The sequence below is a fragment of the Epinephelus lanceolatus genome, chromosome 13 (assembly GCF_041903045.1).
Source record: "Epinephelus lanceolatus isolate andai-2023 chromosome 13, ASM4190304v1, whole genome shotgun sequence".
Lineage (NCBI taxonomy): Eukaryota > Metazoa > Chordata > Actinopteri > Perciformes > Serranidae > Epinephelus > Epinephelus lanceolatus.
The window spans coordinates 45062210-45089543 of NC_135746.1; the positions used below are offsets into that span (position 1 = coordinate 45062210).

The window sequence follows — 27334 nt, forward strand, 5'->3', positions numbered from 1 at the left end:
TAGGCTTATCCAATGTTAAGAAAACGGTTACTCTTCCTGTCTCCTAAGTGGGCGTGGTTAGCTCTCCCTCCAATCAGAGCCTGTTCTCCCTCAACCCCCCTCCCCACCACCGTGTTGAACAGAGGCTCTGTGGATGTCTGTGTATGCAGATCGAGAAGCAGGTGGAATGAAAATACATTCTTCCTATTATTGCAGCCTATTGCTGCACAAAGCTTGGGCATTTTTTATTTATTACTAGCGGTAAATAACTGTTTGTAAACTAACTGTGATTTTACCGCCTGTTTATCAAGATCACGAGATCTCGCGAGAACTTGTTTTCTGAGACGGACAGGGCTCAAACAAAGTTAACTTTCTCTTGATCTGTGCGGATGAAAAATACAGCTTTAGTGTCAGAATGTTGGTAAGATGTGTGGCTTGTGGAAAATGAACCCAATATTTACTTTAGTGACTACTGGGCGAAAGAATTGACCATAAATTGTGATCACGTTCATTTTCCTCATTGACGACAATACATTCAGAGCTGCCACAAGTCTCCTACGGGGGCGTGGCGCTGACGTCACTGAATCAGGAAGTGAGCTGAGTGGGGTATCTCGCTTCATCCAGTATCTCTGACCCCACTCAGCTCACTTCCTGATTCAGTGACGTCAGCGCCACGCCCCCGTAGGAGACTTGCGGCAGCTCTGAATGTATTGTTGTCAATGAGGAAAATGAACGTGATCACAATTTATGGTCAATTCTTTTTTCGCCTTATAGTCACTAAAGTAAATATTGGGTTTGTTTTCCACAAGCCAGACATTTTACCAACATTCTGACACTAAAGCTGCATTTTACATCCGCACAGATCAAGAGAAAATTAACTTTGTTTGAGCCCTGTCTGTCTCAGAAAACAAGTTCTCGCGAGATCTTGTGATCTTGACAGGTGGTAAAATCACAGTTAGCTTACAAACAGTTATTTACCGCTAGTAATAAAAAAAAATGCCCAAGCTTTGTGCAACAATAGGCTGCAATAATAGGAAGAATGTATTTTCATTCCGCCTGCTTCTCGATCCGCATACACAGACATCCACACAGCCTCTGTTCAACACGGTGGTGGGGAGGGGGGTTTGAGAGAGAACAGGCTCTGATTGGAGGGAGAGCTAACCACGCCCACTTAGGAGACAGGAAGAGTAACCGTTTTCTTAACATTGGATAAGCCTACGGTGGGGTATCTCGCTTCATCCAATATCTCTGGTTACACGTAGCATCGCTATGCTAACTAGCTTGCTATGCTAATCAGACGTGTGTGTGTAGACACGTCATGTGATCACAGGGGTCAAAAGTGTCAGCTCTTGAAGCAACAACGCGTCATGTTACGGACATGTGACACGAATATATATAGGCTATATAGGCTAGATCTACTGTATACATATATATATATACACACACATATATATATATATATATATATATATATATATATATATATACATACATACATACATACATACATACATACATGCATGCATGCTATAAGTGTAGCCTATATATATATTTACACAGTATCTATCTATCTATCTATCTATCTATTTTCTTTCCTTGTTCAGGCACTATTTTTAGCACATCTACAACAGATCATTTGTTAGCCTATAATAATAGGATACTTGCAGCTTTATGTTGTTAATGAATTTAAGAAGAAAGCAGGAAAAGCTCGCACACTGATCAGAAAAATGGATTGTCCACTCCAGAGGTTGATGGATGTTAAGCATGTTTAATGGTCCATCAAAAATATATACAAAAATATATAACGTGCTACCATAGTGTGAAAAACAAAAAGAAACAAAAGAAAACTGACCAGAAACGTTTCGGCTACACAGCCATCCTCAGTCTGCCTAAAGGGGCAAATCACACACCTGTGCTCTATTTGTAGATTGGGGGCAGAGTCAATCAGTGCATGGATCCATACATGTTCCAGGGCCACAAGTACAACTACACAAAGGATGATATCTAAAGCTATTATAGCATATTAAAGTATCATCAGATTACTAAGAGAAGAGGCCTGATTTTAGATCAACACTAACAGTTTTAAAACTAGCAATTACAAAATATATAGAAGGATAGAAAGACACATTTCTCATCCCTGATCATGGCAGACAACAAACACACACTACCCCAAGGGTTCTAAATGAAACAATTTAATACAATTTCTTTGTTTAAACCTTTTGGATGCAGAGTTTGGAGATAAAATATCCATTTACACTCTGCCTGTAAAAGAAGACGTTCCATGTCACCTCCCCTATGTGGTATTTTAATCTGCTGGATAACACAGAAGGTGAGAGAGGAAACAGGGTGGTTAGCATCTCTGAAATGACGAGCAATAGAGGATTTTTCATCTACCCTCCTAATTGCATTTTTGTGTTCAATTATCCTTGTTTTTATTTGTCTTGTCGTTTTGCCAACATATTGGAGTCCACATGGACATGAAATTAGATATATGACATTACTAGAACTGCATGTGGAAAACTGTCTTATATCATACTTTTTGCCAGTAGTATGACTGACAAAAGTGCTAGTACAATTGCATGAATTGCATGAAAAAAGAAAAAAAGGAAAACAGAAAAAAAGGACATTACATTTTATTTGGAGAAAAACAATATCGACAGAAGACATCTTTTATTTTTAAAGTTTCATATCCACAAAAGCAAGTGGACGGAAAGGAAACCCAATATACACCAGTTAAAATATGAACTGGCCAATATGAAAGCCATCAGGACTTTGAATGTTTATGAAGCCGTAAAATCCTCTCTATAGCTTGAATGTACTCATGACTTTGTATAATTGTTTTTATTTATTTACATCCATGCTCATGAATTAAAATAAAATTGGAGGGAAAAAACAGTTACACAGTAATGAAAACATATTCCGGCTGCCAGCATTTTCTGGTGAGAGGCTATGTTAAACAGAAAGTAGTGGGGAAATTTCTGGAGGAACTCTAGAGGAAAGAGAAGTTGCAGAAGAGCAGGCTTCATTATTAAGCAGCTACAGTGGCAGTGGAATTAATGTAAGTGCATTAGAATGCTAGAAAATAGCTATTTTAAAATAAGAGCCTTCTAAAAAGTCAAATATGAGGTGTTTTCTCATATTTGACTTTTTAAGAAGGCTCTTATTTTGAAATTCTACATCAGAATCAAATGAAATTTAGTGTGTGACATTCTGAGGTGGTCTACTATCAATCTGAAGTGAAACCATCCTCTGGAAACATGAGACTATACCAGACTGTATAGAGATTTCATTTTTATTTTGAATAAAAATGAAATCTCTATACAGTCTGGTATTATGGCACTGACTCACAAACCCCAGACTCCACCTTGTGGCAGGAACAGGCAACAACACACAGCACCCCAACTGCTGTGGAAATAAGTAGGTATAAGTAGGTATAATAAGTAATATAACAATTTCATGAGACACAATTTGTTCCCCTTGATATAAAGATGCAAGTATCTGTTATTATAGGCTAACAAATTATCTGTTGTAAATAGTGCCTGAACAAGGAAAGAAAATAGATAGATAGATAGATAGATAGACATCCAATTGAAATCCTGCATGCAGAGTTCTGCAGAAGTCTCCTCCAGGTGCAGAGAAGAACTCCAAACTCTGCATGCAGAGCTGAATTTGGCCAGAATCCTCTACTGTTAAATATCAAAAAACGAGCCCTAAATTTCTGGAACCACATTAAAACAAGTGACCCACTCTCAATTTCCTATAAAGCCTTATGCTGCCAGGAGCTGAACCCACAAAGGAGTCCCCTCTACCTGCTTGTCCAGAGTCTGTCCAAACCTTCAACCACTCAGGTCACTACATCACAACCACCTCAGCTTCAGGACACATGCTCCCCCCCCCCCCCCCCCCCCCCCCCCACCCCACCCCCCACCCCCGAAAATTAGACCCAACCAAATTATGACAAAAGAAAAAGAAAAATACAGAGAATATTGGACAGAACTAATAAAATCCCAGAGCAAAATGGAAACATATAAAGCCCTCAATAGACAGTACTCTGTGGCAATCTACCTGAGCACAGAGTCTGATAGAAATATGAGGAAAACGATGACTAAGTACAGACTGAGTGAGCACAACCTAGCAGTAGAACTCAATGTGACAAATATAAATGCATTAGAGGAGAGTATTTTGCAAAAATAATAAAGATATTCCCAGAGTTCTTGCACTTAAACCTAGAGAAACTTCCGGTCCTACTGGGAGAGAGGGAGGACTGTTGTGTACTGGCGGCAAAATATGTAACAGCCTGCCATCAACTTCACATCACACATGATGATTGATAATTGTTTATATATTGATAATTAATCTGTTGTATAAATTAATTTCTTTACGACTTTTACCCTGCCATAGCCACTCATGCTCTCCATGTTTTGTTTTTTTAATTGCAATTATTATAAATGTATTGTTATTGTTTATGCTTGTTATATTTGTGTTATATTGTGTTAATATGCTTTGGCAACATTGTTTTGAATGCAGTCATAAAGCAGCTTGAACCTGAACTAGATAGATAGATAGATAGATAGATGGATATAGGCTACACTTATAGCATATATATATATATATATATATATATATATATATACAGTACAGGCCAAAAGTTTGGACACACCTTCTCATTCAATGCATTTTCTTTATTTTCATGACTATTTACATTGTAGATTCTCACTGAAGGCATCAAAACTATGAATGAACACGTGGAGTTATGTACTTAACAAAAAAAGGTGAAATAATTGAAAACATGTTTTATATTCTAGTTTCTTCAAAATAGCCACCCTTTGCTCTGATTACTGCTTTGCACACTCTTGGCATTCTCTCCATGAGCTTCAAGAGGTAGTCACCTGAAATGGTTTCCACTTCACAGGTGTGCCTTATCAGGGTTAATTAGTGGAATTTCTTGCTTTATCAGTGGGGTTGGGACCATCAGTTGTGTTGTGCAGAAGTCAGGTTAATACACAGCCGACAGCCCTATTGGACAACTGTTAAAATTCATATTATGGCAAGAACCAATCAGCTAACTAAAGAAAAACGAGTGGCCATCATTACTTTAAGAAATGAAGGTCAGTCAGTCCGGAAAATTGCAAAAACTTTAAATGTGTCCCCAAGTGGAGTCGCAAAAACCATCAAGCGCTACAACGAAACTGGCACACATGAGGACCGACCCAGGAAAGGAAGACCAAGAGTCACCTCTGCTTCTGAGGATAAGTTCATCCGAGTCACCAGCCTCAGAAATCGCAAGTTAACAGCAGCTCAGATCAGAGACCAGATGAATGCCACCCAGAGTTCTAGCAGCAGACTGTGCGAATCAGGCCTTCATGGTCAAATAGCTGCTAGGAAACCACTGCTAAGGAGAGGCAACAAGCAGAAGAGATTTGTTTGGGCCAAGAAACCCAAGGAATGTCCAGTGGAAATCTGTGCTTTGGTCTGATGAGTCCAAATTTGAGATCTTTGGTTCCAACCGCCGTGTCTTTGTGAGACGCAGAAAAGGTGAACGGATGGATTCCACATGCCTGGTTCCCACTGTGAAGCATGGAGGAGGAGGTGTGATGGTGTGGGGGTGTTTTACTGGTGACACTGTTGGGGATTTATTCAAAATTGAAGGCACACTGAACCAGCATGGCTACCACAGCATCCTGCAGCGACATGCCATCCCATCCGGTTTGCATTTAGTTGGACGATCATTTATTTTTCAACAGGACAATGACCCCAAACACACCTCCAGGGTGTGTAAGGGCTATTTGACCAAGAAGGAGAGTGATGGAGTGCTGCGGCAGATGACCTGGCCTCCACAGTCACCGGACCTGAACCCAATCGAGATGGTTTGGGGTGAGCTGGACCGCAGAGTGAAGGCAAAGGGGCCAACAAGTGCTAAACACCTCTGGGAACTCCTTCAAGACTGTTGGAAAACCATTTCAGGTGACTACCTCTTGAAGCTCATCGAGAGAATGCCAGAGTGTGCAAAGCAGTAATCAGAGCAAAGGGTGGCTATTTTGAAGAAACTAGAATATAAAACATGTTTTCAGTTATTTCACCTTTTTTTGTTAAGTACATAACTCCACATGTGTTCATTCATAGTTTTGATGCCTTCAGTGAGAATCTACAATGTAAATAGTCATGAAAATAAAGAAAACGCATTGAATGAGAAGGTGTGTCCAAACTTTTGGCCTGTACTGTATATATATATATATATATATATATATACATACGGGTCAAAGACGTGGCAATTCTGGTGTCCCAAGCATATTTATAATGTTAAAAATATATAAATATTTCAAAACACTACATTATGTTACTCAGCTCTCCCCTCTTCACTTACTCATATGAGTATTCACTATAAGAAATGAAAATTTAAGGAGCTATTGAGCTCAAAAGTACCGAACTGTCCTTCCTGGGTAACGTCCCCGCTTAAATCTAAGTACAAAAATGTGCCAAAAATGTCAGAAATCTTGATAAAAGCATTAATTATCTACTGGGGCATAATTGTGTTCATGTTTGCAATGACATCTGCAAATATGGTAACAATGCTAAGCTTATTTACATTTTAACGTAAGAAATACTTTTGTCTCCATATTTGGATTTCCATAATGTTCTTCCTGGGTAACAGACTATAGTTGCTATATGTTACCATATTTTGATTTGGATAGTCATGTGACAGACTGTTGCATCAGCCAGAAGATTCTGAAGGACCCCCAAAACACATTACAAGGTCAGAAAGTCTCTTAAAATGTTGATATTTTGACCTTTTCGGTCACTGGTGTGATATGTCCTTAAATCATGTGTCTTTCTGGATAACGCTAATAAAACATTTATGATGTTTATATATTCAAAAACTACCAATTTCATGTGAAATATGACATTGATGTGTTGAAGTTTAAGTTATAGTTTTCCACAGTAGGCCTAGTTAAAGCCTGATTATAAAGGGAAAATTGTTTTTTCGTCCTTCATGTCCTCCCTGGATAAGATCTTCTGTTACCCAGGACATGTCCTCTGTTATCCAGAGTGGACATGTTGATCAATACAGATTTGTATTAGTATCTGTATCTTTTTAGGCATTGACTTGATATTGTTATATAATATAATATAATATAATATAATATAATATAATATAATATAATATAATAATATATATTAATAAAAATATTATGTTTTTTTTTTTAATTTTTATGGCATTTTCTGTTATTTATCTTGAATTCATCTGATTCAGTGAACACAGGCCATTATCATAGATTTTTGTGAAGTTATTGTCCAAACATGAACCAGTAATATGCTATAATCTAATATTTATGTTTTTAATAAGGTTTTAGTATAGTTTTTGATGTTTCAGGGTCAGTTTTGTTCTTCCAGATGCAGCTGTCTAATAAAGAGAGGCAGAGACTATACAGGGCCAGGAAGAATGCTGATCCACAAGCTAGGGCTGAGTGTCTTGAGGAAAAGAGAGCAAGGTATTGTGATTTAGTGAAGGCAGATCAGTAAAAAGGAAAAAAATATCAAAATAGGTTTACACTCATTGCAAAAGGCTTAGATGTTTTAGTTAACCCTTCTGTTATGTTGTGGGTCAAACTGACTCGTTTCAAAGTTTAAGAACACAGAAAACATGTTATTAAGTTTTGGAGCATGAAACCGTTTCTGCTGGACTTGATTAGTGTAATGAACATGTCAATGAAAAATGACTACTGACACGGCAGTGATAATGGAGGAAGGGTAAAAATATCACATTTCTTGCAAATCTAGACACAAGAGAAGAGAATGACAGCCCAGGAGGCTCTGGAACATATCCTTGATCAGGATAGTGAAGTTGAGGAGGAACTGTCTGAAAATTAAGATGATCTTGAGATCAACTCTGATCATGATGATGAATTTTCAGATGATGAGAGTATTGTCCAACACACATCAACTCCAAGAGAAACATTCATATCAAAAAATGGCCAAATAGAATATTGAATGCCTTAATTTTTGCCAGTGTACTAAAATAAATCAGTTTGAAAGTTTATTTTTTAATGAAAAACGAGTGAATTCTCATAAGTAAACCATGATCTGTAAGGGGTGAAACACTTGATTACATTAAATAATGATTACATTAATGTCAATTGAGCTAATGATAATGTTTATAGAGAAAAATATATTTACCTCTGCCAAGGAGGTTATGTTTTCACCGGCGTTGGTCTGTTTGTTTGTCTGTTTGTTTGTTTGTTTGTGTGCAAAATAACTAAAAAACTGAGAAACGGATTTTGATTAGATTTTCAGGAAAGGTGGATAATGGGACAAGGAACAAATGATAAACTTTTGGTGGTGATTGGTTGAAGCAAAGTGGATAAAATAATAAAGTCTATGGTCTGACAGCCTCAGCAGCAATTAAAACGGTGAAAGTAGCGCCATCTGGAGGCTGGAAAGCACGTCTTGTTCTACTTGCTAAATATTGTTGTAATTCTAAAGTTGAAATTAATGTTCTTTGTTGGAAAAAAGAAAGTGAAAAATACAAAACAACATTATATTCTGTGTTGGTACAAAATAAAAATGAAATAAATACACCACAGTGTCTCCATGGTGAAGGCATATATAACCTAATAATGATAGAAATGCAAATAAGCTAATTGTGATGCAGGCTGCAAAATCTGATGCAGAGGGGGAGGGAATATTACTTACTTGGTGGAGGTCTGCAATCTCTGAGTTTCTAGTTTTAAACTACTTTCAGATGGTTAAATATCCACCGGGTCAATTTGACCCGGGAACATCATTGCATTGCTTGATAAATGAGTTACATTGTTGCATGAAATGAAAGATTAAAAAACATCTTTTCAGATCTTTAACAGCTGTCAGTCTCTTAGTATTATGTATGTTTGTTGAAAAAATGATGTTCTGAGACAGCCTTTAATGATAATTACTTTGAAATCTTGCAGTATGTCATTCCTGGCTAACAGCATGTCATTCCGGGTAACAATGACACAGTCAAGTAATTTAACCCAGATTTTCATGTTATATTACTCAATCATGTTTCTTGAGTTGAGGATACAATAACAACCCTTTTACCTTTACTATAAAACATTTTAAGACATTTTCCATCTTTTTTCTCTTTTTGGCATGGAACATTGTGTGATCAACAGCAACTAATGAACCCATTTCAGTATAAATATCCAAATATATTACATTAATTGTGATGAAAATGTTGTTTTCTGAGCAGTAACTGTTTGTTGAGCTCTAACTATAGTTATGTATAAACTTTTATATGCCAACAGTGGTAGACATTTTAATTAATTTTCAATTCTATTCCAGGAAGGACATTTTCCATGGGATTATCCATATGATTGACTGAAAAATGTTAATTGCATTTTTAAAATCAATTATTTTTGTTGAGTTGTATACAGAACACTCTAATAAAAATAGAAAGTGTCTAAATTGGCATTTTTAGCCAATTTGATTTATTTTCAATTTTCAAATTCTTATTCGTCTTTGACCCACACACACACACACACACATATATATATATATATATCTATATATACAGTGGTGGTTTTCGGACACCCCGTGCATTTGTGAAATATTGCATTAAGAATCACTCTTAGGTCTTCAAGTGCAATTTCTTTTAGTACAGTCACAGCCAAAATACTAAATAAATCCTAAAAAAGCCATTAAAAACTTAAAATTGATTGGTTCCATAAAAATACATAAGAAATTTTGAGTATTGGGTCATTTTGGTACCAGTGATGAAGGTCGTTCTTTTTATTAAAAGACACAATTTTTGTTGCCAGGCTTCGTGTCTACATAAAGCCAGCACATTTGAAAGTTCTTCAGACACAAAAATGGCTAAAACAAGGAACCTAACGCAGGAAACACACCTGAAGATAAAGATTCTCAGCCAGGAAGGGTACAGCTGCCGCCAGATAGCCAGGAAGTGCAGATGCAGTCCTTCAGCAGTTGGATACACTCTGCAGAAATACAGACGAACCAACAGCTTGGAAGACAAACCAAGATCTGGGCGTCCAAGGGTTTCTTCAGCAAGAAATGACCGCATCCTGATCCGCATGTGCAGGCAAAACCGCCGAATGACATCACAGGAGCTTCAGCAGCAGTGGTCAAACCAAACTGGTGTCCAGTGTTCCACCCGCACTGTACGTGGCCGACTTTTAGATCATGGCTTAAAGTCCTACAAGGCTATCAAGAAGCCCCTGATCAATGAGAGACAGAGGTTAGCCCGGCGTGGTTGGGCCCAGGCACACAAGAACTGGACAGCCAGGAATTGGAAGAAGATTTTGTGGTCAGATGAGTCCAGTTTCCAGCTTTATCTTCCTCCTACTAATGTGAGGGTGAGCATGTACAGTACCTACTGTCAAGCATGGTGGAGGCAGTATCATGGTTTGGGGATGCATGAGTGCTGCCGGTGTTGGTCATCTCACTGTCTGTGATGGCACATTGAACTCTACCAAGTATTGTACCATTCTCGAAACCCACACACTCCCTTCTGCGTGTGCACTGTTCCGGCGAGGTAAAAACTGGATGTTTCAACAGGATAATGCCCCTTGCCACACATCCAAGGCCAGTAGAACTTGGCTGCAGGAGTACAGTATCCAGGTCTTAGAGTGGCCAGCTCAATCCCCGGACATGAGCCCCATTGAAAATCTGTGGTGGATTATCAAAAGGTCTGTTTCAAAGCATAAACCAAAGAATTTAGAAGAATTAAAAGCAGTAATTCAAGAAGAATGGGACAAGATTACCCCTCAACAGTGTGAAAGGCTCATGGGGAACATGCCAGCCAGGATTAGAGCTCTACTACGTGCCAATGGCAGGACTACTAAATATTAATTTGATGATGTGATGGTTTATTTATTTTTTGTTCAGTTTTGAACACATTCTCTGTTATTTGTTGACTTTGATACCGACAATGTTGAGAACTGACATACTGAAACTGTCAAGAATTTAGTTTTGTTATTTTTTCTTGTAAACAATAAACAAAAAAATATAATTTGTATTTGTTTGTATCTGTCTAATGCAGCCACACCTTTTGAAACACAAAAAAGATTTTTCCACAAATATTTCATGATAATATTTGAGATTGTGTAAAATTTTAAGGGTGTCCGAAAACTTTTTTCCACCACTGTATATATATATATATATATATATATGTATATATTATACAGTATATATATGTAGCCTGTATATATATACATGTCACACATCCGTAACACGATGTGTTGTTGCTTCCAGAGCTGACACTTTTGACCCCTGTGATCACATGACGTGTCTACGCACGCACGTCTGACTAGCATAGCAAGCTAGTTAGTATAGCGATACTACGTGTCACACGTCCGTAACACGACGCGTTGTTGCTTCCAGAGCTGACACTTTTGACCCCTGTGATCACATGATGTGTCTACGCACGCACGTCTGATTAGCATAGCCAGCTAGTTAGCATAGCGATGCTACTGCTCCTGGGTCGACCCGAAAAATAGTTTCCCTGCACCATGTTGGAGGAATTTCTAATCACCGTCCAATATTTATTCATATTGCAGGCTAATGAACTGGGGTTGAGCGGACCGGTTACCATGGCGACAAGTAATCAAAGACAATGCGTTCACCTGTGGATCTGACAGAGACTCTGGACTGATCATACAGAGCTGGACTTGACTGCAGGGCACGAACTGAGAAAGGAGATCCGAGCGAGCGACAGTTTGGCTCTGGGAAGCGGAGCTGCTGTAAAGTGCCCGACGAAGCCACCTTTATTGCATTCACGGCCGGGAGGGGGAGCGAAGACAGCCAGCGTAGGTGGAGAAGTTCCGGGGGTAGGGTGGAGGTTAGTTAAGGATCGGGGAATTAGGAGTGTCCTCCCGCTTTCCAGCTTTGTGTGTGTGGGCGTCTGTCACGCTGTCAGCCGCTCGGTGTTCCAGCCAGAGGCGAAAATCCCATTTCATAGTTGGGGGGACAATAAACAGTAAAATTTTAGAGAATAATTCCAGGGGGGGGACAAGGAAAAAAAGTTGTAGCCTGTCTTTTAAACAGCATCTTTTAGCCTACCACAATTTGACGCTTTAATCTTCTCTCTGTCTCCCTGTGTGAATATTTATGCTATTAAGTAAAAGGAGAAAACATGTCTGTCATTGTTTAATAGCAGCAAAACAATAAGGCTTCATTCATCAAAGACAGAAACTCGATCTCTCTCCTCTCCCTCTTTTTTTCCCTGGCTCAGGTGTGTGGAATGGATCCTTCATCTCTGGCTGGCTGCAGGAGCAAACCGTTTTTTTTGTTTCGTTGTTTTTTTTTTTTTTACCGGCAGTGAGATCATAACTTTAAAAAATGTTTGAGAGAAAAGTAACCAAAGAAAATGTGTAATACTGAATATTTCGTTTGTTTACAAGGTATTTTGAATTTTGAAACCTGTTTTATTGACCTGTTCGTAATAAATTACTTTTTTTGGACTTTTTGGAAATTGTATGATATTGCTCCAATGCGTTAACCAATCTTTGTGCATAATCACACAGCCTGATATGCCCTGCAAACACGGTGGGACTATTTTCTGAAAGCACAGAGCAAAGAAATGTCTTTTTTTTCTCCCCTGGTCTGCTGTCAGCAGCAGCGGTGGCTGCAGCAGGGATTTCAGCACAACGGACAGCGCGCGTACAAAGACTTGACAAGTGTCTCCTTTAGATGTGTTTGCTGCTAGAGAAATTATACATAATAAATGAAAACAGTGACATTTTCAGTAAAAAACAATGAGTTGAACGTTCATTTCAAGCTTTTGTAGTACAACGAATTTCAGAATTGTGCAAATGACGGAGAGTGGGCGGCAGTGTTTAATGCAGGAAACGATATGGACTTGAAAATCAATTTCGGAGTGGGGGTTTTGGAACAGTCAAATTCGCAAAAGGGCAAAATGCGAAAAAAATGTTTATGAAAACACAACTATTGATTAAAACATACAGATGGAGGTTTTGTGAGGATAAAATGAAAACTTAAAAAAATCATGCGTGTGTATATGCAGGCGTATGCCTGCTGCGACTTGATTCATTTATTCATTTCACTCTTGCGAAGCACACGCACACACGCCTTCCTGCACGTGTAAACGATGGAGACAGACAGTTTGCCAAAGTAATTTGACGCGTTCAGGTGTTAATGATGTGTACATGCACTGTGTGTGTGTGTGTGTGTGCGAGATTCGCACGCATACGCACGTGTAGTGTATGTGTAGCGTTTGTAACGCGCTGTGCACACGCACTGATAAGACGTGTGAGCACGTCATGTAGCGGGCGTGTGTGTAACACTCGTGTCTCCATAGTAACCCTATGTAAAATGTAGGCGTGCGCTCAAGTGGTTTGATTAGATCTGATGTGTCCTAAGTAGGCGCAAGTGACACACACACACACAAACACACACAGTGACAGAGCTAACTGTTAGCATTACAGGGCTAACCTTACCCAACAGTTATTAACATGTTTACCAAAATAGTTGAGCTGCTTCATTATCGATGAGAGATTACTGTCAGATGTTTTATTGCTGCTGCAGGGCTTCTTTTCAAGAAGCTTAATATGATGAGTAGGGATTGGATCACGTTGTGCTGTGTAAGCTTGTGCTAACTGGGCAGAGAGAGCAGCAGGAGAGCCTCTCAAGGAGACGGTCTTTCAGTGCTGCCTTGAAAGGCATCAACAGGTGATCTTTTGCAATCAGCTGTTGCTGACAGTATCACAACATATTTTTGCAAATTCCGCTTGCCCCCACAATTTAATCACAAAAAAAATACATCTAGAAACATGAGAAATTGCATTGCAATTATTTTTTTTTAGAAAACCTGCTGTGAAATCAGGCATTTCAGGTAACAACAAATCCAGAGACAGTCTGTGAAATCCTGGGGGGACAGAAATATCAGTACACATCAACAAAATCATTGGTATGTACATTACATATTTACAAATTTCAGCCTTAGCACATTACTCATCACTCAACACACATTTATATCTAAGCCCTATTTGTACAGGATTGTATTACCTGGGGACTGCTAGGAATTTTTAATAATTGCAGAGGTTGTCTGTGACCTTTATCCCAGGCAAATCTGGCATGTCTGTAATTTGTTAAGTAGAAATTCCACTACAAATTTCCTTTTTAGATTACTGTTTGTTCCATGCAAATTGGCATCTCTGTAAATACTTTGAGTTGTATTAGTTTTTTTTTTCAGTGCCTCTTTCCCACATCATTCCCAATGTTGCACTGAATTCTGTGATGTGCCAGATTCTGTGACCCAGCTCCTAACCCCTAACCCTAGCCACTACGACTCAGAAAACTCAGAAGAAAAAAAAAAAAGTTTTAAGAATCTGACGGGCCACAGATGATGGTGTTACAACAGCAGAAAATTATGGAGGCTACTTTGGCAATTCTAAATGTTTAATTGAATAAATTAATTTAAATTGGATAGTAAAATTTAAAACAAAAAAAAGTTTTGACAAGCTCATGAGATGGATGACATGTAACATGGTGTGGCAGAATTAGTTCTGTTTGTTTAACCCACATTAAAAAAGATAAAAAGGAAGCTAACACTATAGATGCTGTGTAGAGTTTGTGTTGTGTTAGAGTGGAGTTATAAATGACTGTGTGAGTCACATCGGGGGGATGATGTCAGTAAAGTCCCTTGGCAATTCTAGTCATGTGGCTTTAGAAATGTGTTATGCACATTTTAACACAATGTATGTGATTATTTCCAGTCTGCTCTCTGAGCAGTGGTGGTTACCAGTGCAGTTGTGAAGACCAGTATCGTTGGTCATGTGACCAGTGTTTCCTGTATGGATCCTGTGACAACATCACTGATGACACATGTGGATGTATCAGTGCCATTCCTCCTGATGGACAATACTGCCAGCCTGCTAATCAGCACAGTAAGTTGTTTTCTAGTAATTATAGCATTGGAGCCAACATGTGATGTGCCTTACTGTAGAATCCATAGATATTGAAACACAGATGCCTCATTGCCCTCTGGATTGTACGTCAGCAGTGCCACCACATTTAAGAGTGCAAGACTTCCCTGTAAACAAATGGGAGCTGCAGTTTTTCTGGATAAAAAGCACTGTAACATTTATATTTTCCAACCGATTTCAGTGGGTCATTTTTATTTTCACGGGTGTATGATCTATATGCAGTAAAGAACAAAGTTTGCTAGTTTATTATAATCTCAATATTTAGGCTAAAATCACTGCTGGAGGCTCAGAAGAGAAGTGTATGTTAGGCTTAGATGAACTAAATTACTTATGTGGTGTAAAATAATTCCTTGTCATGAGGAATTGTAAAAACACAGTGTGTCAAGCATGAATCTGGTTTATTTTCCTCAGTGAATACTTGTGGAGACATCCCTATATAAAATAATCTAATGTGGATAGACAATTTATCAAGTTGCTACCATGCTAGCTGACTAAAACTGTCTGCCTATTAAATCCTTGATCATAACAAAATATGAATACAGTAATGTGGAATAAACTGTAATGTCCTGAATGAACAGTCCCAGACTTCTCAGACTCTTTTAGCAACTTACCACTCAGAGGGAACTCATTCAGTGACTCCTTTGGCAGCAGCACGGCATCACTCTCTCGCCGTGTGCACGCGGGAGTCGGTGTCGTCCAGTGATTTTGTCATAAACCTTTGGTAATGTAAGCTTATGCAATGCTCACAGTTTGACAAAAACAGCATGTGCAATAGTTATCATAGCATAACAGCCTTTCAAAAAAAGAAATAGGTCTGTTTGTGTGTGTGAGTGGGTCTGATGGTCAACATTAAATGACATAGGTTACAGCAGGATGATTACTGGAGAAAAGGCACAGCACAAAGCTCAGTCATTTAGGATTCCTTCATAAGAGAAGGAAATTGTTTGTTGATTTATGTATATATGTAGGCCAGAGTTTTTTTTTGTATTTGGTACCTGTTTAAATTTGTAATATGTGGAAAATTTCCCTGATCGGGATGATCTGATACATCACAACATCAGTGGAATTTCATTCCAGAGGGAAGACAGATAAGTGATTAAAACCAAGTGTATCACTTCCAAGTTTGATATTTAATTTGTTTTCTGATTCACCATTGAGTTACAAATCTGAACAACAAAAGAAAACACAGCAGCTGATCCAGCTGTAATCGCTGCCGCTGTCATCAGAAATAGACGGTGCTTTACGTGACGCTTTAGGTGACGCTTCAGGTGAAAGGACATCTCATTTCTCCAAAGACATATTTCCACGTTTCTTCTCTCCTCACGTCTCACCCTCGTATCTCTCCCCCGTGTCTTACGAGGGGGGAGCTGAGATGTGAGGAAAAGACGCAAGTGAGGGAAATGTGGATGCAAGATCGGGTATTGGGTTAACCCCATATTTTCAAATGTAACATGCAGAAAAATACAGGAAGCTATATTCAAGCTATTACAGTGTGGAACATATTGTTACAGTGGTAATTATCTTAGAAGTGTTATTCTCTTTATTTGAATTTATTCAGCAGTGTTTTCTCTTCCTGCATACAGACTTTACAGCTTGTCCTCTTACAACAACTCCATCACCAACAGGTAAGACTGAAAAGACAGTATTTTAATTTTGAAAATGTCAAAAAACAAGCACAGTACTGATTGCAAGTTATACTGCAACTGTAGTAAATTTATGAATCTTTCTTTTGAATTCAGCCTCTGCAGCTCCTCCAGTTGTTTATGAATACATCATTTCTGTTGAGCTGAACATCTCAGATGTCACACTAATAAATCAACTCAGGACCATACTGAGAAATATCAGTTACCCTGTCAGCATCAACAACCAAATACAAATCACAAGCATCGACCTCTCTACAGGTAGGATTCACGACTTTCAAAATTAAATTTCAGACTATTTCTGAACGAATAGTAATGCATTTTCAGCTTATTGTGTTAATACATATCTTTTTTGCACTAAAGACCTCTTAACAATTCAAGTAATTAAAGTAAGAAATTAAACATATGTATTAAATGAAATATGTTGTCAACAATCTGACTGTCCAAATCTGAAAGTTTGCTTTCCGAGCACCTCCCCTCCTGCCTGTCTGCCCTATAGGGAATTTTCAGCTCTTTGTATTACATTGTTGACATTGGCATTACAAACTGACTCTGCCCTGCAGCGCTACAAACTGACGCCACTCGGCAGTATATCGTATCACTGCAAAAGGTGCCTTTGTGCGTCAGTATCTGATGTCAAAATCACAGACAAAGCGGCAGTATTTGACAAGTTTGGAATAATAATGGGCTGAATTCTCAATGCATCACAAGTATAAAAACTCATGACATATTCAGTTTCCCTAAATGAAATGCGGTTTTCTCTCCAGTTTGCTCTCCGAGCAGTGGTAGTTACCACTGCAGATGTGAGGACCAGTATCGTTGGTCATGTGACAAGTGCTCTATGTACGGATCCTGTGACAACATCACTGATGACACATGTGGATGTATCAGCACCATTGCTCCTGATGGACAATACTGCCAGCCTGTTGATCAGCACAGTAAGAATTAACAAGCAGTTTTGAATAGGTGTGGAAATAAACAAAGTATTTTCTAAGAAGAGTCAGTGTCCATGTGTGTTTGTAATCAGCATCTACTTCTCTCTCTTCTTCTATACAGACTTCACAGTTTGTTCTGAAACAACACCTGCTCCATCTCCAACATGTAAGGCTAAGAAGACAGCACTTAAAGGGAAATTTCGGTTTATTTCAACCCGTCTGCCATTGTCCTAAATTTGTTTCAAGTGACTAGTGACATAGAAATAATAGTTAGCATGTTAGCCGTTAGCCTAGATACGCGCATAGTAGCGTCAGACCTGTTAAAACGTAAGTGAACGGGCATACCTTCAAGTGCAAAGTTAGTCCACTAAACAAGCTTTTTTTCCACAAAGACCACCTCATATCGTTAGGATAAATGACAGAGAACATATAGAGAATGACATGTAAACGTGTTGTCTTACCTTACCGGTGTGGTGCCATGTTAGCTGTGCTTTCCAAAGCTTGGCCGAAATATATCTCGCAAGCTCTAGATAAAGCCCAGCTGGATACTAACGTTACTCCAGGTGGAGGTGTCTTGTCCTCAGTCACATCCAGACCTTGAAAATAAGGCTGCAACCAGTCCCATTCCTTGCAACAGAGGCATTCCTCTTCTTTTAATCAACGAAGAACATGAAATTATTATTACAATTGCTTCTTCAAACACCAACATTTCTCTTTACACTAAACCATGTTTCTTTTAATATCTCTGCAGCTCCTCTGGCTCTTTATGAATACATCATTTCTGTTGAGTTGAACATCTCAGATGTCACACTACTAAATCAACTCAGGACCATTCTGAGACACATCAGTTACCCTGTCAGCATCAACAACCAAATACAAATCCATGATGTCAACATCACTACAGGTAACAACAGTAACAAATCCATAGAATTAATTAGCATGCACTGAAAATCATAGCACATTATGTTAACACATTTATATGCTAATATGTCTGATTTCTTTTCATTTTCTGTGTAGTTTGTTACCCAAACGGTAAAACATTCCAGTGCAAATGTGAAGAACAGTATCGTTGGCCCTGTCAGATGTGCTCTACTTTTGGCAACTGTGATGATATAATTGACAATACTTGTGAATGCATCAATGCCATTCCTCCATATGGGCTTTATTGCCAGACAGTGTCCGGTAGGAACTGACCTCTTTTGAATTCCTTTTGTTTGGTATACATTTTTAATTTATTCTTTCTATTTGGGTTCAGTAGGACCTGATAAGTATAAATAACTTGACATTATCTCTGAAGACTAAGGAGTATTTGAAAAAATGATGTCCTCATATGTGGACATTGGATTGCTTTTTAAAAGTGTATAATAAAGTGTCAACCTATTTTTTTTTTGTCAATTTCTGAACAAATTACAAACAATGCAACATTTGTTCACTGTTGAGTAACTTTACAGGTTAGAGGTCAAGTCCAAGTTAAAATCTAAAACTGTTCAAACTGTTCATTTCATTGCCTGAACATGGCTGTGCCATAGCAAAATTGCAAATAATGTAACATATCTAAAAGCCTTGTGACTTGTTCATTTCATAACTCTGTAGGAATTTTCCTTGCTCCACATGCCAAGCTAAAATGCTGCAGTAATACCATAATAAAGTCCCAATGTCCTTAAACAAGATGATAATTAAGTTACAATGTCCCAAAACAAGAACTTCCAAATTATCAGTGTCTTAGCTTGTTACTATTACTACAACTGGTAAAATTTGTGTGCCATATTAAACTACAAACATTATTAAACATAAATAAACAAGCTCAAACATTAAAATTGGATCAGGTTTTGTGATAGGATTGGCTGTATGCTGACTTGGCAGATATGGCTGCCATGTTTTTACATGGATTATTGTATTGTGGTCTCACTACCATTAGATGGCGTATAAAAGGGGTCTGAGTTAAGTGGAATAAAGTATGAAGTACAGAAAACACATAATGTCATGTCCTTGTATGAGGACACAGGGTGACAGGAGATAAAGATTTGAGCACTACTGTTTGTTTCAGAAATTAATCTCTGTTTTTGTTTTTTTGTTGTTGTTTTTTCAAACAGATCTCTTTATTTGCCCATCACCAAATCCTCCAAATGGTATGAAATACCAATGCATTTTTCAAACTTGTATAAATTGTAAAGTATTTATTGTATACCACACTAAATAGAAATACCGTAATGTTTTGGTGCCCCTTTTCTACCTCTTTTCCCAACCTGTCACTTACTCATTCTGTTTCATCAAGGTTCTGATATGTGATCTGAGTCAGGAGAGCTAAAGTTCACAATATTTTTGCTGTTTCAGCAAACAACGGTTTGTTTTCATTTTGTATTTCTAAAATCACAGGTACAACAACTGTTGCACCAACACAGAACACTACAATCTTAACACCACCCCCTACAGTCATAACTGGTAAGTATTGACTCTGACTTCAGTTTTTCAGTTAGCGATAAAGATCTTGCTAGATCATGTTACTACAACATCTACAACTACCACAACAACAAATGTGAACAGTTCAGTAACAAAAGGGTTAACCTTATACTGTACAAGCTAACACTTCAGATAACACCAGTGTATGCACATCTGTAGTGCTATCATCACCTCCGATGCATGGCACTGCAAATAATAGAGCAATAGTGGAATCCATAGTATATGAGTACTCCATAGTGTATGAGTAGTCCATTAAATTGATTGTAACAAACTGATATTTAAAGACTCGACACCTGTTGTTACAACAGATCTAATCGCCACAACAGCTATAAACACTGTAATAAGAGATTTGTTATCATTGTTGTGATGTCATTCATTGCTCTAACAAAAACAGCATGTAGCAAAAACATGAAAGCCTTATGATTAGTGTTTCATGGTTTAGTCATTTATCTTATGTAACACATGGTCATAAATTGCCTTTTCAGACACAACACTGATTTATACAACAAACTTGAACACAACACCTGTGACTGTAGTGACCAGTAAGTACTTACAGATAAGGTATGAGTAACACTTCAGATTCAACACCTGTTACTACAACATTTTTGTCAATTTTTTTGTTTAACAATCTCTAAATTAAATTGTTAGACTGGTCACCTACAATAACAGTATACTACATATCTGAACACTATGACTCTTCAAACTACAGCAAGACAAAATTGAACTGAAACAATTCAATGTAATAGTTATTTGTTTTCTTTATTGGCCTATATATACATACATACATACATACATACATACATATATATATATATATATATATATATATATACATATACATATATATCCTGTTGCCTGACAGGCCATGTCCCCACAGTATTAACCTGGGGCCATTCATTGCATGGTGTCCCTATGAGATGCAGCCTTTTTTTTTTTTTTTTTTCCCAAAAATGGTTAACAGGCCAGGCTTTGTACAATATGTTTCCCAGACTTACAGTAGTTGCTGGAACGTGAAGAAAATTTCCTGCCCACCTAGTTGTCAGTAGTTAATATTTCAATAATTTTAACAGCGTAAATGCTGATATTAAATTTCACCTTTGGAGTTCAAGAAAAAAAATACACTGTCAATAATAATAACAATATATCAGAAATGTTGTGTACTAGTTTCTTCCAGGTCATCATTGAAGTAAGGCTATATGAAGTTTACCCTGAGTAAAATATACCAACATGATCTCATCCTATTTTGTCATATTTTGACGACTGGACAGTGGCAGCCTTTTGCATTGTATCTTGACACGGATCTTGATGCACAAAGGGTTGATGGTAAATCACGAGTCAACTCACCTGATTACAGTCAACATCACTAACAACTCACATGTCTAATGAGCGACTAATGACTCAAGTGACTGATTAACAAGTGACTAAAGACTCATATGACGAAGCTAACTGACTAATGACTTCCGGTTTAGGCGTCATGGTGTAGAGACACGCCGAGTCTCACTCCCGCAACTGACTCTTTAAAAACTAAGTAACTTCAGTTTTGTTACATACAGAGCAGACTTAATCACTTTAAGTGATACACTGACGAAACATGACAGGCAAAGTAACTAGACAAAAAAAGAGCAGAGTGGTTCAAATGAGTCTAGTGGTGAAGCCAGCGGTGAAGTCAGCATGGCATCCATAGCCGGCCTTCTAGATGAGCACTGAAAATCTCTCTCCGCTGACTTCAAAACAAATATCTCGACACTTGAGACAAAGTTAGACCGCATTCAGTCCACGGTGTCAGACCACGCTCTTAAGATTACGGCGCTCAAGTCCAATGCCAATCTACAAGACTAATGTCTGCTCGCACTTGAGGCTACGTGTGCTAAGCTAACGGAGAACAACGCCAAGCTGTCAGCCAAAGTCACCGACCTCGAGTCGCGCAACAACATCAGATTCATCGGCCTACCTGAGTCCATCGAGGGGCCTCGCCCTACCGCCTTCTTCTCAGCGCTGCTTGTGGAGGTCTTCGGCACTGACGTCCTGGATTCACCGCCCAAGTGTGACAGAGCCCACTGGGCTCTCACCGACAAACCGAGGTTGGGACAGAAACCCAGACCCGTCATTATCCAGCTGCACCGCTTCTAGCAGAAAGAGAAGATCATCCGTGAAGCCCACACCAGGAGAGGTGAGCTGAAGTACCGAGGCACCCCCATAGCTGTCTATGAAGACTACGCTCTGGAGGTAATGGAGCAGCGTAACACCTACCGTGAGGTGATGGCCGAGCTGTACAACCTAGACCTCCGGCCAGCCTTGCTATTTCCTGCCAGACTCACCATCACCATGAAGGAGGGAGGTAGGAAAAAGTTTCCTTCGGTGGAGGAGGCTAAAGACTACGTAGCATCAATCCGTGCTAATATTGATTAGTATGGCTGCTTAAAATGAACATATCCGACTATTCGTCGGACTGTTGCTAACGCTACCAGATGACCTCTTTCCTGCTACATTGGCCTGTTGCTAAACTAGCCTCCTTGTTAAAAGACTGTATATTTGGACTGCGTGGACCTTTTTCTGAACTGATAGTTATAACAGCTGACCGAAAGCGACCGTTTCTTTAAAATGTATTTTGTTCTTTTCTACATAAAATGATGACTTATGAAAGTTTCTGAAGGCTACATTTATGTCTGAGGTCGGTCAGGTTTTTTTGTTGTTGTTGTTGTTTTTTTTCTCTTTGTTTAGTAAAATTATAGCTTGAGGAAGCATCACCCTGAAGCATTTATCAATTAAAAAGGTGGTGATATATTATAAACGTTTTTGTTTGTTGTGCTTGCTCCAAGGTGCTGATAACAAAGAGTCTCTGTTTTGACATTTAGCCCTTATTTTCAGATATAGAGATGATTTATATTTATTTATTTATTTATATTTTTAATATTTCTTGAGGGTAATTAACATCACAGATAAAAAAAATGAAGCTAAAAGAAAAGGGTTTTGGTTTAATGTAGCTTTTCTTGGGCGTTATACACGCCACTCTGTTATTTATTTTTTACTCACTTTATTACTTTTTTGGGGGGGGGGGGGGTAAAATGTGTAAAGGGGCCTCTGGCTCTGATTGTAAGTATAGTATAAGCATAGTCAGCTCTAGACATTTATCTTGGTTTATTAAAGGGGGAAAAAGAGGAAAAAAATATTTATTTATTTATTATTACCTTTTTTTTCATTTTTCTTTTCCTTTTTTCCCTCCTCTTTTTTCTTTCTCAGAACTATCAACATGATGTTGCGGGAGAAGAGGGTTAGGGAGTGGGAAGTATAAAGATATGCTGATTATTATATCAGAGTGTCTGCTGCTGTTTTTTTGGCAGCAACTGGGCTAGGGCTTAGGTTAAGGGGAGGGGTTGGGTGGGGGGAAGATTATATGTTTGTTTCATCAGTTAGGTTTCTTATTTTGTTTTATTTTCTTTTATTGTGTTGTTCTCACTTGAGTGCCATAGTTAAATACAAATACTTAACTCGGCTAGGTGCTTTAGTTTCTCTAGGTGTGCTGCTAGCTAACAGGCAGCGGGTGCCAGTCATGGGGGAAAGAGGTGTCCAAGCTCACCACCCACCCAAATCTCAGTATATTAACTCATTTACTAGTTGGAACGTTAAGGGTCTGCATTCACCTATAAAATGCAGTAAGGTGATTAACCATTTAAAACATTTAAACACTAAAATCGCCTTTTTGCAGGAAACCCACCTCAAGCCATCAGATCACCTTAAGCTCTGCAGAGGATGGGTAGGCCAGCTATATCACTCTTCATTCTCAAGTAAGGCCCGGGGGACTGCAATTCTTATCCATAAATCAGTTCCACTTTCTGTGTCTAAAGTCATATCTGACCCTAATGGTCATTTTATTATTATTACAGGGAAGATCTCACATACTAATTTGATTTTAGCTAATGTGTATGGTCCAAACTTTCTTTTCTCCATCCCTGATCTGAACTCCTCTCAGCTCATTCTCGGAGGCGATTTTAACTGTTGCCTTGACCCTGTACTTGATCGATCATCTAACAAACCACTTACTCAGTCGAAATCATCTAAAATCATTCAACTGTTTATGGAACAATATGCGATTTCAGATGTCTGGCGTTTTTTTAATTCAAGCAGTAAGCAGTTCTCTTTTTTTCTCCTGTTCAAGGTACCTTTTCTCAAATTGATTTCTTTCTTATCGATAATAAATTACTTCCATCTGTCACATCATGTTCTTACAGTCCCATTGTAATATCAGACCATGCGACAGTTACAGTTGACATCTCCCTCACTGGCAGGTCCCTGTCACGATCTCCTTGGCGATTCAATTCGCTACTACTTACAAACCCTGATTTTTTTAAAACCATCAAAAACTGCACTGATTTTTTTATTTCCACCAATGTTAATTCAGATGTATCCGCAGCAACAATTTGGGAAACCTGCAAAGCCTATCTACGGGCAGAAACTATATCTTATTCTGCCCAACAGGTAAAGATAAATAGGGAAAAAAATAAATGTCTGTCCAGGGCCCTGTCAGACCTGCAGGCAAGATGTGCAGAAAATCCTAACTTGGATTTACTTAAAGAACTGCTCACAAAAAAGGCTGAGCTTGACATCTTGGCTTCAAACGTGGCTACTAATTTGCTGCTAAAAACACGCGATAATCATTATGAGTTTGGAGATAAACCAAGCAAATTACTACCTCACCAAATTCAACAGTTTTCTTCATCATCACATATCACTCAAATTAACTGTCCCTACCATTGATTCTGAAATATCCAGGAATCTGGATGAGCCCTTCACAATAGGTGACATCAAAAATGCTATCATGGCGATGCCGAATGGAAAATCTCCAGGCCCTGACGGCTTTCCTGCCGAATTTTAAAGACCTTTGTTGATAAATTATCACCTCTGTTGTTAAACATGTTCAACGAATCACTCAAGCTTGGTATTCTTCCCCCAACATTACGCCAGGCTACCATTTCTCTTATATTAAAGAAGGACAAAGATCCTTTATCCTGCAGTAACTATCACCCCATTTCTTTGCTTTGTGCGGATGTTAAGGTATTAGCTAAAATGCTAGTAAGGCGTCTAGAATCTGTTCTACCAACTATTATTTCCATTGATCAAATGGGTTTTGTTAAAGACAGACACTCATTTCACAATGTTAGACGGCTTTTTGATATTCTGTACTCACCACCCTCTCTCGACACTCCAGAACTGGTCATTTCAATGATGCCGAGAAGGCGTTTGATCGGGTGGAATGGCCGTATTTGTTTTACACTTTGAGGAAATTCGGTTTTGGTCACAAATTCATTTCATGGATCAAACTTTTATATACATGCCCCTTAGTTTCCATCCACACAAACAATGATTATTCCAATTACTTTTCTCTCAAACGTGGAGCTTGACAAGGCTGCCCCCTCTCCCCTCTACTGTTTGCCATTGCCATCGAACCGCTGGTGGTGGCTCTTCGATCTAGCCAGATGCAGGGCATCTCAAGGGGAGGCATAGAACACAAACTGTCCTTGTACGCTGACGACCTTCTTTTGTTTATCTCTGACCCAGACAGGTCGATTCCTACTGTGACAGCCTTGCTGCAGGAGTTTGGGCAAATTTCAGGCTATAAGTTAAACTTTCAGAAAAGAGAACTTATGCCCATTAATACTGCAGCTACAATCTACCCCCTCTTGATGTTGCCGTTTAAAATTAATCTAGAAAATTTTAAATATTTAGGCATTTGGGTAACTAATGTAATTACACCCCTCTGCTCACCCGATTGACTCAAGATTTTCATCACTGGTCTCTCTTGCCTTTATCTCTGGCTGGGAGAATGAACTGTGTTAAAATGAACATGCTCCCTAAACGTCTCCATCTTTTTCAATGTATACCTGTTTTTATTCCAAAACAATTTTTTTGTTCACTAGATAGCTCTATCTCTCAGTTCACATGGAATAAAAAAAATCCTAGAATCCGGAAAGATATTCTACAAAAATCCAAAGAAATGGGTGGACTAGCACTACCAAACTTTTTATTTTACTACTGGGCTGCAAATATTCCTACTATTTTACACTGGCACTCCATTAATAACCAACCTCCACCTTGGGTACAGATTGAAGAAGCCTCATGTAGCTCCTCTTTAACATCTCTCTTGTGTCTTCCTCTGTCAAGTCCACCACTAAAACACTCCAATAATATTGTGGTTAAAAACTGTCTTAAGCTCTGGACTCAATTCAAACACCATTTTGGTATTCAGTCGATACTTCTTTTATCCCCGATACATTCCAATCCTATGTTCCTTCCTTCTGTTACCGACATGGCTTTCAAAGCACTGGCAGAACATGGGATCACCTCGTTTAAGCATTTTTATATTGATGGAACATTTGCATCTTATGATCAGTTAGCTCATGTATTTAATTTAACAAGAATTCACTTTTTCAAATACCTTCAAATCCGTGACTTTGCTCGTACACATTTCTCTGGGTTCCCCACAATTCCTTCTTCTAATCTGGTTGATACTGTTTTTAAAATGAACCCTCATCAATTAACCTCTGATAAGCTACAAACTACTTGGTCTGAAGAACTCAATATGGCGATGGAGACGTATACATGGCAGTCTATCCTGAAACGTGTTCATTCATCTTCTATCTGTGCCCGTCATGGAGTAATACAATGTAAAGTAGTCCATAGAGCCCACTGGTCCAAAAGCAAACTTGCTCGAATCTTTCCTGGCTCTGACCCAAACTGCAACAAATGTCATCTAGGACCGGCTAATCTTACCCACACGTTCTGGACCTGCACCACTCTCTCTTCATTCTGGAAATCCGTGTTTGATTCACTTTCCGCCATTACATCAGCCAATATTCACCCGTCACCCTTACTCGGCCTGTTTGGTGTTTTAACTACTGACCATTCATTGCCCTCTTATTTTGTTGAACTGCTAGCCTTTCTTACACTGCTTGCGAGGCGTGTTATTCTAAGGCATTGGAAAAGCCCTCATCCTCCATCTCATACCCATTGGGTAAAAGATGCCATATCGTTTGTGAAATTAGAGAAAATTAAACATACGATTAGAGGCTCCTACATAAAATTTGAAAAAATCTGGCATCCATTTTTGGAGCATGTCAGATCTCTTCAGCTGGATGTTGCCCCCATTGACTGAGCTACCCCCTGCACTGTACTGCTAAACCGAGTTTTGCTCACAGTGAGAATACCGTGAATTTCTAATTGAATGTATATTTTTATTATTATGACTTTTTTTTCTTATTTTTTTTGGGGGGGGGGGGTTTGGGGCTGTTTTTTTCTGTTTGTCTGTCTTCTTGTTTTTGTTTGTTTTTTCTTTTTTTCTTTTTCTTAATTGTATTACTTTTTATTTGAAGAGGAAGTGTTTTCA

The 27334-nt window shown here is 38.6% G+C and overlaps 1 protein-coding gene across 11 annotated transcripts in view; it reads left to right on the plus strand.

The window, feature by feature from the left end:
- LOC117252677 (uncharacterized) overlaps positions 1 to 27334 on the plus strand; it is a 191815-nt gene that overhangs the window by 88148 nt on the left and 76333 nt on the right. For 9 of the 11 annotated variants that reach the window (XM_033619742.2, XM_033619743.2, XM_033619747.2 and 6 more), the window contains exons 16-25: positions 14709 to 14879; positions 16502 to 16543; positions 16658 to 16819; positions 17326 to 17496; positions 17615 to 17659; positions 18245 to 18397; positions 18511 to 18675; positions 19587 to 19622; positions 19870 to 19935; positions 20439 to 20495. In XM_033619742.2, coding sequence (XP_033475633.1) covers positions 14709 to 14879; positions 16502 to 16543; positions 16658 to 16819; positions 17326 to 17496; positions 17615 to 17659; positions 18245 to 18397; positions 18511 to 18675; positions 19587 to 19622; positions 19870 to 19935; positions 20439 to 20495 — 1068 coding nt within the window. The remainder of the gene's footprint in view (positions 1 to 14708; positions 14880 to 16501; positions 16544 to 16657; positions 16820 to 17325; positions 17497 to 17614; positions 17660 to 18244; positions 18398 to 18510; positions 18676 to 19586; positions 19623 to 19869; positions 19936 to 20438; positions 20496 to 27334) is intronic. The other 2 variants (XM_033619744.2, XM_033619750.2) reach the window with 1 other exon arrangement.